Source organism: Triplophysa rosa, linkage group LG15, assembly GCF_024868665.1.
Source record: "Triplophysa rosa linkage group LG15, Trosa_1v2, whole genome shotgun sequence".
NCBI lineage: Eukaryota > Metazoa > Chordata > Actinopteri > Cypriniformes > Nemacheilidae > Triplophysa > Triplophysa rosa.
Window position 1 is genome coordinate 5,625,612 of NC_079904.1, and position 16,727 is coordinate 5,642,338.

Below are 16,727 nucleotides of genomic sequence, written 5' to 3' on the forward strand. Positions count from 1 at the left end.
TGAATTTGATGCGAGCGACTATAGGGAGCCAATGTAACTTAATGAAGAGAGGAGTGACATGCACTCTCTTCGGTTCATTGAAGATCACTCTTGCCACTGCATTCTGGATCATCTGTAGAGGTTTGGTTGTGCAAGCTGGAAGTCCAGCCAGTAGCGCATTGCAATAGTCCAGTCTGGACAGGACAAGAGCCTGGACTAGGACTTGCGTAGCATGCTTGGATAGGAAAGGTCTAATTTTCCTAAAGTTTCATAAACACTGAATGAAAACAATTAGCAGCATGTTGAATTATTTAAAGTCGGTCCTACAAGGGACCACTACATTGTGCCACTTGGACTTGGGGAAATGAGATCTGGCTCGTGTACCTCCCCAGCATCATGGCTGTGATGTCACGGGGGAGTAGACAAAAGGTGGAACCCAATCTCCGGAACATACCGCCCAGTGTGTACCTCAGTGAAATACGTGATCTAGTATCCCTTTCTACCTCCAAAGAGTCCATTAGTTTAAGTATGCAAACTACAAAGTCACATACAGTACTCTATATATCATTTACGTGTCCAAAACTGCAGATCTTTATGTGCTTAAATCAACAGATCACAGTCCTTGCATCGTAAAAAAAAAAGTGAGGAACTGGAAACAAAAAATCTTGACTGAATTACTCTGTTTATTACTAGAACCCTGCAACTTTGGCAGGAGTCAGGCCGCTGATAATCATGTCTTTTTTCAAAAATAGCTTTTTTCCAAGGCTGCTTCTTTTCCCCCCTTTGCTTATTTGTTCTTTTATGTTTTTATGTATTTGTTTGCAGTCTTGCAGTGTCCTGCTGTGAACTTCAGGTAGATTAGGCACGTCGGCTGCATAATGGCTTTATATGCGACAACACTTAAAAAAAGACAGGGAGTCTCCCTTCAAGTGAAAAGGATATCCAAATGGCTTAGAATGTGACATAATGCCTCTCCAAATCCTTTTAGGACTGTTGTACCATGCAGCATTCATTGACAAACAGACCACTGTTAATCCGTTGATTGAAATCTGACAGCAGAACTGTAAAATGCATAATACTCACGTTAGATTAGGTGGTTTATTTTTATTCACGAGCAAGTGTCCTCATAAAGGTTCCTATGTTTTTATTATTGCGGTACTGTGCATGAGTGTGAAGAGCTTGCTGTGGCTTCAATCTAAGAACCTCCCACACTCGGTATACTGAAATGGGGCAGGGAGATGAGTGGGACAGCAGACGGTAGTGTACTGATCTCAGCCATGCAGGGATCACAGTAATCTTTGGGCATAAACAAGTTTCAAAACCATCTAGCAAGTACAACATGGGGTGGATTAAAAAAATGTTTTGAGCTGTGTATGTGTTGGCGTGGATGTGAAGGAACAGTAAATATTGTAGGTTTACAGGGTACCTTTGCCAGTAAGCAGGACTCGATGTCATATTGGATTCTTGTAACCTTTTTTGCTTTATGTAATTTGACTTAGTCATTCTCTTGTAAATTCTGGATTTGCTGTGAATGGTGTGGCTCTTATCCTCCTTTTGACAGTGTGTCCCACGCACACGCACTCAAACTGTAAGCACATCCGTTTTTTGCCACTTAAAAATGAGATTCAAAGTATTTTTAACCTACCTTAAATACATTGATTATGCAGTTTATTCAGTACAGGAATATGGACATGCAGGAATATTTGTCCAATTATTAATTTTTTGTATTTTATTTTTTTATTCTTAAGGCAACAACATAAACGAGAGTGCCCAAACATAACTTCGGTACACATCCGCAAAGAATAGAGTCCCTGTAGATTATTTCTGATAACAAGCAAAAGAAATGACAATTACATGCAAGTTAGCAAGTTAAAAGAAGGTCTAGTCAGTATTATTTTGGGTTACCAATAGAAGAACCGTTACTTGGCTAAACTTAAATGCGACAAAGTTACACTACCCATGCAACAAATTGTTTATGTAATAAAATTAATATACAATAAAATTAAAAAATATATATTTTTTACAATTATTATACAATAAAATATTAATATAAAGTAATAGTAATATGAATCGATTAAAATATAAATAGTTATATTATTAGCCACTAGCCAGACCAATCAACAAATACAGACCAAAAGTTAACCAGGCTTGTTTGTCCGATGAAACCTATGTAATTTAGAATCCAATTGAATCGCTTTAGAAAGAAAACATATTTTGGCCTTTGAAATATCTGTTGTCCTTTTACATGCTTTCCATATACTTGTTTACACTAATTTCTTATACTGAAGAATCATGTTTAAAGAAGGTTAGTGCTAGTTATTGCTAGTCTTTTTTGGAGTTACAGATGTAGGACACAGAGGCTTTTGCAGATTATGGGTGGTATTGCCGTACTTTGCAAATATAATAAAAACATGTTTGAATACAGTTCTATGAAACTGTACATCATGTGGCTTCTAAGAAAATCTTGAAAATATGCCTTTACATTCTAAAGGTCTCGCTAACTTGCATAATTATGTAGAAATGTTGTTGTGCTTGTTTCTGTAGGAAACTATGTAACAAAGCTGCTATAAATTTAAAATTGCTACCCGGGTGTCCGACTCATGGTTTGTCTTGGTTTGAGAACACATACTTTCCTTGTGTCAGACAAGAATATGAAAACAAAACGAACCAAAAGTTAATGTTTGAAGTGCTATAAATACCAGTGGTTTTGTTACCCTGCTATTTTTAGCGCTCACATCGCCTTCGAGACACCAGCGTCACAGTTTCCTCACTCATATTCAGGCAGAACTGTCTGTTGCACAACAAATCAGATTAAGATATACATTGCACAGAGAGCATGTTCAGTATCTTCGTTTTACAAACACATCCATTCTGTATTTGAGTACACGGTGTGCCTAGAGGCTGTTTTTTTCTGGTCTTATAACTCTCCCACGTTTGTCCTCAGAGTTCACAGTGTTGTTTATAAAAGCGAAGAAAAACACAAAAATCTTAAGGAAGTAAATGCTCAGAGTTTGCCCTTTAAACACCCACACACATTACGTCGAATGTCATTTGCATTCCATGGGCTATTTTTAAATGTTTGTGTCTTTTTAGGAAATCAGTGGGCAAGGTTGTTAATGATGACTCATGAGCAGAGGGAGGTGGTAGCTCCACTGCATCAGTTCATTGAAGTCTCAACACACTTGCTAGTCGAGAAGTACACAGCTGGTATATCCGTGCAGCTGTTAGATATCAAACTGAAAGAACAAGACAGCAAGTTGCACTTTAAGTATGACAAGTGCATGTGATCAACTGTCATTCTGTTTTGTTTCCTTACTATTGCTAGACAACAGCTTTAAAAATAGGGTAGTAAATTAGTGTTGTTTTTTCTTGGATGCATTTTGAGCAGTAAACTTTGTTTAGACTTATTGATCATTGCCTATTTCTTGTCTTTTATAGATACTGAAGAATCACTGGACATTAAACCGGAGATAAACAAGTTTGAACGAAATAAGAAAGTGAATGGACTGCAGTATGCTGACCTAATAAGTGATGGAGAGATAATGGCCTGATTCACAGAAGGACTTATTTTAATGCAAGAGCAACACTTTTGCAAAATGGAAGTGGACGGACCTTTTATTTAGGAGTCACTCATCTGGCATGACAGCCTACATGAATACAATTTAGCAAACACCACCTTAAGCAATCCCATTCAAGTACTAAAAAAAATGGAGCCACATGAAACTGTCGTTGGCCAAAAGTGCACCAAGGATCAACGGGAAAAGAACCCCTTACAAAGAAAATGGGTATCTGAGCCTTCTGCAGGAACAAAAAGGAGTACTTTTGCAGATCCAGATGTTAAAAGACATTCACATCGGGAGAAAAGTCTTACAAGTGGGTCAAGCCTTGCCAGCTCAACTCAAAAGTTTAGCTCTGGAAAGATACTGTCATCTGCAGTGACACAGTCATCGCAAGAAAATCAGTTTCAACAGGTCTTCCCTCTGCCTTACCCTTACCAGATGCCACATTCATACCCACAGGAGCCTTTCCTGGGCGGTACAAAGCCACAAACCGGGTTAGAGGCCCATGGGTGGCCATTCTCTGGTCAACTACAATCTCTGCCACCAGATGATATGTTTTCTGTACACTCCCACTCACATGGAGTCTTTCCTCGTCAGAAGTCCCAATGTGCTTTTGGCCAGTTCTCCCAATCAGGACCTGAGCAGCCAGATGAAATTCATAAGAAGGAGCAAAAACCAAAGAAGCCAGGAAAATACATATGTCACTACTGTGGCAGGGCATGTGCTAAACCCAGTGTGCTTAAAAAACACATCCGGTCCCACACAGGGGAGCGTCCCTATCCTTGTGTTCCATGTGGCTTCTCGTTCAAAACCAAGAGCAATCTGTATAAACATAGAAAATCTCATGCCCATGCCATCAAAGCAGGACTTGTTCCTTTCTCAGAGATAGCAACTCGAACAGACACCGATCAAGCGTCTTCTGTTGGAGAAGCAGAGGCACATTCTGATGGTGAACAAAGCACTGACACTGATGAAGAAACTGCAGAAGGTGCAATATTTCATGAAAATCGTAGCCCACAAATATCCTTAGAGTCTGACAAAAGCCCAATGGAAAGGGGGCCAGCATATGCTGATCCAGCAGAGGAAGTGTCAGTGGCATCTATGAAAGTGCCTATACTAATTGTTCCAAAACAAGGGGTACCATTAACGGCCATCGAGTGTCCGCAGTTCACAGATATTAAAGGATCACTTATTGCTGGACAGATGTGCAGAGTAGATGAATCTCATACTGTCAAACAAAAACTTGCCTTAAGACTCACTGAGAAAAAGGACCACGATTCAGAGCCGTCTCAAAATCTCCTGAGCCCACACAGCAAAGGCAGCACTGATTCTGGTTATTTTTCCCGTTCAGAAAGTGCTGAACAGCAGATCAGTCCACCTAACACCAATGCAAAGTCATATGAGGAAATAATGTTTGGAAGAACTTGGCCCCACAAAACCAACTCTAGACAATCTAGACAATCAGTCACAGTTGGGATGGCAGCTATTGCCGGTCAGGACACTAAAATCAATATCAACAAGTCTAGTGCAATGCTGGAGTCGGCCATGGAAAAGATATCAGAGGGTCATGTATTTTATCGAAGCGATTTTGTGGAATCGCAATTAGTTTCAGGTTGTGACCCAAAACAGTATCATCTCGGCTCTTGTCAAACAAATGCAGGTCTTTTAGAAGCACCCTCTGAATCAGGGACACTTATTAGGAGTAACTCAATGCCAACACCTTCCCCTACAAACCTCAATGTCCCACCAAGTCTGCGAGGGAGTCACTCGTTTGATGAGATGATGACACAAGATGATGTTTTTTACACTGCTGGTCTGAAGAGGTTAAGGAGACAGGCTGCTTTTGAACACTCTGCCCAAGAAGGGCACGGAGAATCAGAGAACTACGGAAAGATCCCAGGTACAAGAGTGGGAGAAAGGGGACATTATATGCTAGAATTCAAAGGCTCTGGGTCAGAACTTGCTTGTCCAGAAGTACGCACAACATACGGTTCATATGGTACAAAGGTGGGAATGATAGAGCCTACCACGAGAAAACGGCGTATGAAAAAGAGTGTTGGTGAAGAGGAAGATTGTCTCAGACAGGATGATGGTAGTCGGAGTGGCTCTGTTGAAATGACAGGGGACTATGATTTGAGACAAGGAAGTCAAGATTCTTCAAAACCTGCTCCTGCCAGTAAGGGCATTATATTTAGAGCTCATAGCCCATCAGACAGTTTTGACAAAGGCCAGTGTATGACTCCAGAGGATGTGGTACTTGTTCAAGATTCAGACACAAAGACTACTGGTAATGTTATATCTGTCATTCAACATACAAATTCCCTTAGTAGGCCAAATTCATTTGAAAAGACTGAATCAATTGAACATCCATTTTATCAGCCAGATAAACCTGCCAGCCATCTTTCTGAGCAATCAGACACAGAAAACATTGAAGATATGCACAGCCCCGATTCTCATCATAGATCTGAAAGCATGGATCATCAACAGCAGGGTGACAATGAACATGGATCTTTCTCTTCTAACCAATTGTATCATATCCCGCACAAACTTGTACGACAGCCCAACATTCAAGTGCCTGAAATTAGAGTTACAGAAGAGCCTGACAAACCGGATAAAGAACCCGAGGTACAAGTGAAAGAACCAGAGAAACACGTTGAGGAATTTCAGTGGCCACAAAGAAGTGAAACTCTTTCCCAGCTTCCTGCCGAAAAACTGCCCCCAAAGAAGAAACGGCTGCGCCTTGCAGATATGGAGCACTCTTCAGGGGAGTCAAGCTTTGAGTCCACTTGCACTAGTCTTTCAAGAAGCCCTAGTCAAGAGAGCAATTTATCTCACAGCTCAAGCTTTTCAATGTCATTTGATAGAGAGGAAGGCATAAAACCAGTGTCCCCAACTAAGCAAGAAGACTTTGGTCGGCAGTCTGAGTTCTTAACTGTTCCCGGCAGTGGTCATTCTCTGTCCATACCAGGCCATCATCAAAGAGAGATGAGACGCTCTTCATCAGAACAAGCACCCTGTGCTTTGCCCACTGAAGTACCAGAAATTCGCAGTAAATCTTTTGATTATGGCAGTCTTTCATCTGGTTCCAGGCAAGGAGAAGTATATTCAAGTGCTTCAGGCATGAAGGAGCGTAGACGTGGTTACCTTGTTCGACAGGCATCCCTAAGTGTCTATCCTGAAGTAGTGGTTCAAGAGCCAAACTCAGAATTAACCATCAAACAAGAGCATTCTGATCATGTTCCTCAAGCTGCCTTGATTGGTACATCCTACTGCGCAGGCGGTGACTTGGCAAAACCCAGAAGAGGTACACAGTCAGCTTATGGATCACGTCACTTGCTGCAACAAAGCATCAGTGAGGACAGCCAATCAGAAGATCATTTCCAGAATGCTCCCCGTTTGCCTGCGCAACTTTCAACTGATAGTGAGCATTCGGTGCATGAGCATATGAGTCAAGACGTCATACAGCACTCTACGCTTCAGAGCAACTTGGCATCCTCACCCTTCTTGCCATTTCAGTTCTGGCATCCTGAATCAACACAAAGACACAAGCATCATCTGGCTTTTCAGACACATCAGTTGCAGAAACTACATATCAAACAGCCCATGTTGCAGAAACCACACCAATCAACTCATCAAGTGCAAGCAGACTCAAAAACTGATGGTGCTAACTATCTGTATCCTTCAAGAGCCTCCCCAAAGCAGCTTGGGGGTTTGTCATCTAAAGTACTTACTACAAGCTACCTACAGCAAGTTCAACCTATCTTTGCTACTCAAAATGTAGGATCACAGTCATCACTCCCTGGAATGCAGGTCCCAGTCAGGCTCCACACCAATGTGCCATCTTACGGTACTGTTATGTACACAAGTGTTTCACAAATCCTCGTCACTCATGCTCAGAGTACAACTTCAGTCAGAGTTTTATGCTCGGACCATGTGTCTACTGCTTCCCACACGGGCACTGCATCAAAGCACCATGTAGGGATTAATTTATCCAAAATATTGGGACATTCAGAAGGGTCCTTACATTTTCCACAATGGAAAGTTCCTGAATATTTACCTGGAACTATTAACACTGGGATCCCTCTGTCTTTGACGTCCGGAACTATCTCTACCACAGATGCATCCTCTAGTATCGGGGGAAGCAAGAGAATGTTGTCACCAGCCAGCAGTCTTGAGCTCTTTATTGAAACCAAACAACAGAAACGGGTCAAGGAAGAAAAGATGTATGGCCAGATTGTGAAGGAGCTCAGTGCAGTTGAGCTGAGCAACTCTAGCGATATTGATAAATCCCCTAAAGCAGAATTCTTAAACCGAGATGACTCTGTAGACGAACAAGAGAGGATGTCCTCATCTCCACCCACTGATTTTGTACCTTCTAAATATATTGGGTACCCATCTGCACCTCATTTACCTGACATCCCACCAAAAGATAACTTCATCCCACCCTTGCAAATTATAACAAATGTAGCCAAAAGAGCAGATTCCCCAGAAGAGCTTGAGGTAGATGAGTCCACCCCAGATGTAAGCACAAGCCCACAGTCGGTGATCTCCTCAAGTGATACTCAAGAAGAATCTAAGCAGACCATTGGTAATAAGTTCCCAGTGAACATGCTAGTCCAACTAGCTGCTAATCAGGGTGGTGGAGTTGTTGGTAGCACGCTCCTGCTCACTGACCTGGCAGATGTTCATCAGTTTTTTCAGTTCCCAAGTCTTCGCACACCAACCAGTGTCAGTTGGTGCTTTCTAAATTATACCAAGCCGAATTATGCACAGACAACACCTCTGACCTCTGTGTATGGTTCTTGGTGTGTCAGCTCTTACAACCCCAACCCGCTCAATCTCAGCACTAAAGCCACCCTGGCACTTCTACGCTCCAAGCAGAGGAAGAATGCAGAGATGTATACAATGGCTGCTATGTATCAACCTGGTACTGGAAAACTTGTTTCATCCCTAAAGTGGAAACAGAAGTTTGAGCAGGTAGTAACTCTAGATTAAATTTATAACCTTCTACATTTCATTACATTAACTCGCCCTTTTATTATAAGTAATAGTTTGTTTTAAATGGGAAAATCCCAGCACATATTCCAGTTTATATAATAATTTTAGAAATTTTGACAGATATAAGGAGTTCAGTCTTTTTCAGAGAATCCACTAAAAAAATTGTTAGAGCTACTTTTTGATCAATCAATTTGATCAGTCAAATTCTAGTTTTCAGTCTTGTCTTATGTTTACATTTTCAGATAAAGCCAGAGCTCATACAGTTGGATGTTGGAAAGTTTGGGAAGAAAATGAAGGGAGTTTGCTCAAGAGACAGGGGAAAAGAAGACCATGGAGAGAAAGAAGCGTCTTCGAAACAGCTTGAACCCACTCGCATCAAAATCTTTGAAGGAGGGTATGTGCTGCTTCTTTTCGAATGTATTGCTTTTTATATTAAATAGACTTCCTCTTAAATAAATGTTAACACTACTAGGACACAAATATTAGGAGTTGAGGAACCCAACTTCTATCAATATACAAATTCATGTAATGGTGGCTTAATCATTTGAACAAGAATGCTTGCGGCTTCTGTATTGATTAGATGTGTAGATGGTAGAACTGTCCAAAGAATGTTAAACAGAAAAAAGGAAAAACCTGTGCTGCAAGAAAAAAATCCCTGAATGGACACAGCTGTAAAAATGTTTCCGTTCAAAACAGAGTTAAGAAACATGTCCCTGTAAATGAATGATACCTTCGAAATGTATAATAGGGTTTAAAATCCAATGCACCAAAGCTCACATCAACATTCACCGATATACTGGATACCCTCCAGTAAAGTTAATATGTCTTCTTGTTTTCATTTCAGGTACAAATCCAATGAGGACTATGTTTACGTGCGCGGCCGAGGAAGGGGAAAGTACATCTGTGAAGAGTGCGGGATCCGCTGTAAAAAGCCAAGCATGCTGAAGAAACATATTCGCACACACACAGATGTCAGGCCGTACGTCTGCAAGTTCTGCAACTTTGCTTTTAAAACAAAAGGTGGGGTTCTTTCCCTATTCATTTAGTAACATGTGCAAATGTCCACCAAAAAGAAAACAAATCCTGGGTTTTCTTGCCTTTACATTGAAAAAATGAGGATCTCTGTACTATTTATTGTGGATACATTTTCGATGCCAATACACTAACATTACTAACGCACATTATTAACACTTCATATCTGTTTTCAGGAAACCTTACAAAACACATGAAGTCAAAAGCTCACATGAAAAAGTGCTTAGAGCTTGGAGTGTCTGTGTCATCGGTGGATGAGGCCGAGGTTGAAGAACCAGGTATGTTTATTACCAAAATCCAGACCACCAGTTTTAAATGAAATAATTAAATTAGAATCCACCATAAAGATTCATTTTTAAATCACATCTGTTATCAGAGAAAGAGAGACCCTTCTGGGACAATTGAGATTTGCACATTTTGTTTAAAGGAGTAATAAAGCAACATTAGAATTTGCTATCACCTTAAACTTGTCTACAATGTCAGTTAAGATATTTTCCTATTGTTCTTGTTTTGCAGACACCACTGAGGAGATCCCAAGAAAATCTGAGAAGATGACCGAGCACCAGTTCTCTGACGCTGATGAATCCGAGGGAGCTGAGGAGGACGGCGATGAAGTTGATGAAGATGAGGATGATGACGACGAGTACGATGGCGATTCGACACCAAAGACACGGTCTCGAAGCACGAGCCCACAGCCATGTGCTATCCCGTCTCTCTCCATCACCGCAGTGGCTGCTTCACAAGAATCCAATGCCTCCAAGCAGCCTCTTTTCACTTACTTCACAAGTCTGCCCAGTATTCAGATCACCCAACTCATGGCACCCAGCGAGAAAGCTGGGGAAGCCCAGATGGCAGAATACCAGAAGCTCCTTCAAGGCGCTCTGGGTGAAGATCACAAAAACAGACTGGACGTGCCTAGTTCCATGGATGAGGACTTTGCTCTGTCTCCAGAACACAGCTCATCCTCCTTTGACTTCTCCCCCTCCCGCCTGTCTTCACCAGGCTGTGATTCCTCCCCCCTCCGGGAAAGTTCACCTTCCTCCAGGAGGTACCTGTCTCCACGAAGGGACTTTCCACGCGGCCATTTGTCACCAAGGCGAGAAGCATCTCCACTTAGGCATATCTCCCCTAAGCGGGATGTATATAGAAGAGATCTGTCACCCAGGAGGGACCTTTCTCCTAGAGGGCATCTCTCCCCCATCTCACAGACAGGACGGCCAACATCCCCAGGAAGGGATCTCTCGGGCAGGCTCTCTCCCAGAAGCCGTCACAGGTGCATGTTCAGACCTGTGTCCCCCAGGAGGGGTCTTCATTATCAAACTGGTTCATGGGCACCCAGCCCCAGTCCACATGCAGAGATGATATTATTAAGCCAGAAGACCAAGAGCAGTCCAGAAATGGTAATAAAAAAATTTCCCCATTCTCTTCAGCCTTTTTAGCGTTGTTTTATGATAAAAAGAATAGGGATCTCACAATATACAACTATTGGCAATAACCGTGATGTATATAAAAACAGAATTATCGATATCGTGTTAGTAGTACACAAATTATAATATTGTACATAATTCAGCACCCATTTGAAATTTTGCTTTAAGAGCCGCGACGCTTACAAAACTCTCTCTCTGCCGCCCAACACTGTTTTGAGTGCGATTTATTGGCCAAAAAAAGAGAAAACACAAAATAACACCGTGCTGAAAAAACAATGGAAATCATCACAGAAATTCAAATGTTTTCCATTAAGATACCATTATGAACCATGAGCTTTTTCCATTGAAACCATTACAAAATTGATGTTTTGAAGTGTGTTTTACGCATTATTCCAATTGGAGTTAACAGTGTTCTATCTGCCAGATAACATCCCACCAATAGAATCCATCACTTCAGTAAACACAATTATAGTTTCCATTAAAACCAATAATTCCCATTATAACCTTCAAATCCATAAAATGCTCTATTGTGTTTTGGGCAGCTCTCTATTGTTTTTTTCAGCATGCAATATTAAAAATGACTCTGACTTATAGCGTTATGTATTTATTTAGAAAAAAGTCAATTTTTTTTCAAGATGCAGTAATATAGTTACTGTGAATTCTTTTGGCCACGGTAATCTTGTAGTGAAAAAACGATATTATGATATCCTTAACGGAGGAGAACAGTAAGAAACTGTAAGCTAACCATCACTTATTTCGAGTTAGGTTGCTAAATAGTCTGTAATGTTAAATGTGTTTAATAATGGCTAAGGTGTCTTAATTTTAAGTTCTAGATACACAAGATATACAAGAACTCAACAAAGCTATTTAAAGGCGTATCCTATCACTAAAAAACCTAAATGTGGAACGTGTTGTTTCTTAAAGCACATTTGTTACCCATGAAAAGAGGTACTGTAATGTGAAATTTTACAGTCCTATCTTAAACAGAGTAGCTGGGCTGACGTTTTGAATATTGCAAATTTAACCCTCTAGTTGCTAGGCAACCATACATTCCATCAATGCCAAAACAGCTCAAAATGTCACAGACCCTAGATACAGACCCTGTAAAGTTAGGTAAGTAGTCACACCATAGGGATAAAACATTATACTTCTTCACAGTGAAGTAGTATAATAATAGACTGCATGAGAATCTAAAGAAGCATGCACACTGTACATTAAATTCCTAAAGTATGTCAGACATTTCATGTAAATGACAGTAATGGCTAGATAACATCTCTAACAGGGTCCAACTAGCAATGTACAATGTGAATGTTGTATAATGTTGTTTCTCATCATGCTATAAGATAAAGCATTTCTATTTCTATTTGAGTTGATAAAAAACCCTTTGGAGAAAATGCAGTACCCATACAGTGCTTATGCAGTATAGCAATTCATTTCAATATTACCTGGCTTGTTACCATGGAGCTGGGGGGATACTAAGATAAATGAGTAACGTCTATTATGTAAGCTAGGATCAGTTGTAATTAGTGTTTTTGTTCTTTATGGAAAGTGTCAGAACTCTCCATAGAGGTCTGGGTTAAATAACTATACAATAGGTGGCACCGGATAGGCAGAATAGTTTATTAAACGTGTTACAAATAGCGAATAAATGATCAAAGAAAAGAAATTCGAAAAGTAGCTTTATTTCATATGAATTTACCTTCACAAGGAGTTTTGATTTCTTTCAATCGCAGCCATTGATACATGTACTAAATATTCTGAAAAATGCTCTGAATTATCTTTGAGAATACGATTTTTAGTAGCCATGTAACTTAATCATGTCTTTCAACTTTTTAGGACCAGAGGGCTCGCAACACAGACGCTCTGAGCGTCAACCAGGGATTATTTAGCCACCTTCCCCTGCACTCCCAGCAACAAATCCGCACGCCGTTCTCCATGATACCCATCGGCGGCATCCAGATGGTCCACTCTGTGCCCACTTCTGTCACGGGCCATGCTCATCCCACCCGCCTTCCCCTCCAGAAAAGCACATCGGAAGAATCCACCACCAGCGAGGTGTCCTTCCACCTTCCCCAGGGAAGAGGAGCCAGCTGCAGAGGCCCAGATAACCCACCCCAACCCCAAGAAAAGTCTGTGCCCCCCAAAGCTCCGTCGCCTTGCCCTCAGAAGTCAAGGGGGGACAGCACGGACACGTCCGATAAGGAAGGCAGGCAAGAAGAGTGCATCCAAACGTGCACTAAGGCGATCGCCTCTCTGTGCATCGCATCTGAGGAAACTCCTGAAAAATTATCAGCTCCCATCGATCCGTTCCATCAGCACACATTATCTCACTCACCCGAGGCTCAGCAAGACAGTCCGCCGACTGGAAAGCAGCAGCATAGCAGCTCGGAGATCAGTCACCCCCTACACTCCAGATCAGATAACAGTATGTCTACCACATCAAAGAATCCCGCAGCAGGCCATTCCACTCTCTACAATACAGAGGCGGCAGAAAGAGCGTCCGGCCGTGGAGAGAGGCCAGTGACCATAAAGAAAGGCAAAGACTCTATGAACAACAGGTGAACACGGTCGAAGAGAGAGTGACGAATTACGCGCGCATGTTTTGAACTGATTGGATATTCGGTGGTTTCGATGTACATGTATAGCATGCCTTTTATAACACGGTTTGCTATCTCAACTATAATAACTTTCTTATTTAAAGTTATAAAGAATATACATATATGTTAACTTATATATGAGCCTGACCAAAATTGCTTATGGACTTTGTCTGGTACTTTGAAATGTACAGATGTGCGTGCCTTTTCTTTACTTTTTGCTTATATTCTTATAAGCATTAAACGGGGAGGATGTGTAAATATATCACGTTTTGTGTATTGGCTTTGTAAGAAATGCAATTGACCGTCTTTTTTTGGACACTCAAGTCTGAACGATGTGAAGTATCAATACATGTACGGTTGCACTAAAACATATTTTTATATGAGTGAAATGAAATGGCTTTTGTGTACAGCAGCGATTCTATAATACTATTTATTGTATCATGTTTCATAAATTGTAAATTTTTCTTAATGTCGTGGATGCCTTTTCTATGTAAAGCATGGGTTTTGCTATTGCATAATTAGAGCAAAAATTATGTACATGTAATATGGCTTTATATATATATATATATATATATATATATATTAGAAGTATGTGTGCATATACTTCTCTCGCTTTACCTAGACTTCTATGTAATTTAAGTAAATGTTTATATACCTAGTATATAGAAAAACAATATATCTGCACATATGGTTTAGATTGACACCCTCATACAGTATGGTAGTCGGTTCTACATGCTTGTGCCCCTCTCTTTCCTATTGGCTGGTAGGCTACACTAGTTTTGTTTCATCGTTCACATTTTAAATGTCGAACTGTTAAGCATTAAGTGAATCAACTTTCGCACTTCTGCATTTCCTCCAGAGCTTACTGAGGTTGATGTAAAAGGTATTTTGATCTTCTGTGAATTGTCGCTTGAAGTACTTGACTCGTGGATTAATATGGGGAACATTCCAACAGATGTAAATATTGGATGCCTACGGTTCTGTATGCTCACAGCCATACATATTCATGAATTGAAGCAGTTTGTCACAGGCCACGTCATCAGTCCACAAACACTTTTTGTTTGTTTTATTGTACACGCATAAACTCCAATACTGAGAACTCCTAAAATGCACCTTAAGTTTCCTAAACCTTTGCAAAAAATCCCAAATTATATCACTTTTTAAAACTGGGATTGAAAATACGTTTTTTCTGTTTCGAGTGGAAGCAACCTAACTGAACTGGAGTATGGAGCCAGTGCACTCTTATGTGTATATCTGTATTTTGTATTGTGATCTATGTAATTTACTCCTTGACATTTTTTGTCAGTAGTCCCTGCTATTCACTTAACTGTATTAACTTGTCTTTAAAACCTAAGGTATCAAAAGCACAAATCATTGTATTGAAAGAAACAAAAAAAGGCATAAAAGACAAACTTAATGAAAAAATATAGGGTAACTTTGTGATGTTCTGTGGAAAAACAATAATATGTACAATCTCGGGTTTGAGAATGAATTACAGCACAGGTTAAAAAATACAGATTGCTGTTTTCAAATAAATACAACTATGGTAACTTTTGGTCTGTGGTGTTTCTCTCTTTATCTGAGAACTGGCAATAAGTCAAAGGCTCATATTTTTTTATTGAATCATGTCTGTTCAGTGGTAAAATGAGGTAACAGATTTAGCAAGAAATCAGATGTATGATTTAAGATTTTAGACCACAAATATGTGTGATTATTTCTAATTTTAGTAAACCTAAAGTTTAACATACGCAAGTTTCGAAAAGCCTTCTGTTGATCTATTATCAGAAGGCATTTTTGCTTACATTTTTTACTTAATCTTAAAGGAACAGTTCGCCCAAAAATGAAAATTCTGTCATTTTCTCACCCTCATGTTGTTCGAAATCTGTATAAATTTCTTTGTTCTGATGAACGCAGAGAAAGATATTTGGAAGAATGCTTGTAACCAAACAGTTCCTGGCCACCATTGCCTGCCATATTAGGACAAATTGCTTTATTAACTTCCTTGTTGAACACAAAAGAAGATATTTTGGAAAATGTAGGAAAGCAAACCGTTCTGGAGCACTTTTGACAACCATTGACATTTTTCCTACTATGGTAGGCAAGCATTCTTCCAAATATCTTTCTCTGTGTTCATCAGAACAAAGAAATGTATACAGATTTGGAACAACATGAGGGTGAGTGAATGAAGACAGAATTTTATTTTCGGGTGAACTGTCCCTTTAAGTTTTGTTTTCTAATATTTTTACATTTTTATATTGTTTTAATGCACTATATTTTGGAAATGGAAGTGCAACTGTACGTTTTTTAAGACGCAACATTTGCCTAAAAAAGCAAAGCTTCACCTTTCTCCTAAACTTTTATATTATATTGGTTTTTACATCCTCACATCCCAACTTTTGCTTCCTCATATTTCATATACTCCTACAATATTACACTAAATCTCCTTTATTTTTTTAATTACACATTCACATCTAAAAGACTCGCATCTAAGAAGATTTACTTTGTACCACAGCATCCCACAGTTGATCAAGTAGCTCATAAGGAATGAATCAATATCAATAATGTCGTACTTTCAGCTTTTCAATAATCTTATAAAGCATTTTTTGCAGGTGAAAAAAACGTTGAGATTATCCATTTATCATGTACTACTTTACAAGACATTCATAACTTTTTAACCGAAAACAGTAAATGAAACATGGTCTCCTCCCTGTACATAAGAAGGTGCTTCCCACGCCTCCCTCTATGCAATGATTGTGCAATATTGTCTTATGCAACTGAATCATTTTATGGGGCAAGCAGAAACTTGATTATGGTCCTAGAAATGAGCAGAGCAGAATTTTAAAATACTATTGGCAATACCACCTACTGTATAAAAGCCCCTCTAAAACCATGAAAGCCTCAGCAGCCTCGTACCCATTTTGTTCTGAATTATGGAACACACAAACTACAATAAATATTTGTGAGGTATTTTGCCTCGGCTGTTTTAAATCGAAATATTATTTCTACATACTAAATGTGTTGAAAATAATTCATAATTAGTATGATAGGTCTGCACATTAGTTCAGGAACCAACCTCCAAGTTCTGTTACATCCATGGGAACATATGTTGGGAACCGTTAACATTTTTCCTTTTT

At 39.8% G+C, this 16,727-nt stretch overlaps 1 protein-coding gene across 5 annotated transcripts in view; it reads left to right on the forward strand.

Annotated features, from left to right (window-relative positions):
• hivep2a (HIVEP zinc finger 2a) overlaps positions 1 to 15,137 on the forward strand; it is a 65,439-nt gene extending 50,302 nt beyond the window's left edge. For all 5 annotated transcript variants that reach the window (XM_057352348.1, XM_057352349.1, XM_057352347.1 and 2 more), the window contains 6 exons: positions 3,418 to 8,516; positions 8,780 to 8,931; positions 9,382 to 9,557; positions 9,746 to 9,847; positions 10,086 to 10,969; positions 12,833 to 15,137. In XM_057352348.1, coding sequence (XP_057208331.1) covers positions 3,687 to 8,516; positions 8,780 to 8,931; positions 9,382 to 9,557; positions 9,746 to 9,847; positions 10,086 to 10,969; positions 12,833 to 13,558 — 6,870 coding nt within the window. In that variant the 5' untranslated portion in view covers positions 3,418 to 3,686 and the 3' untranslated portion in view covers positions 13,559 to 15,137. The remainder of the gene's footprint in view (positions 1 to 3,417; positions 8,517 to 8,779; positions 8,932 to 9,381; positions 9,558 to 9,745; positions 9,848 to 10,085; positions 10,970 to 12,832) is intronic.
• The last annotated feature ends 1,590 nt before the right edge of the window (positions 15,138 to 16,727 follow it).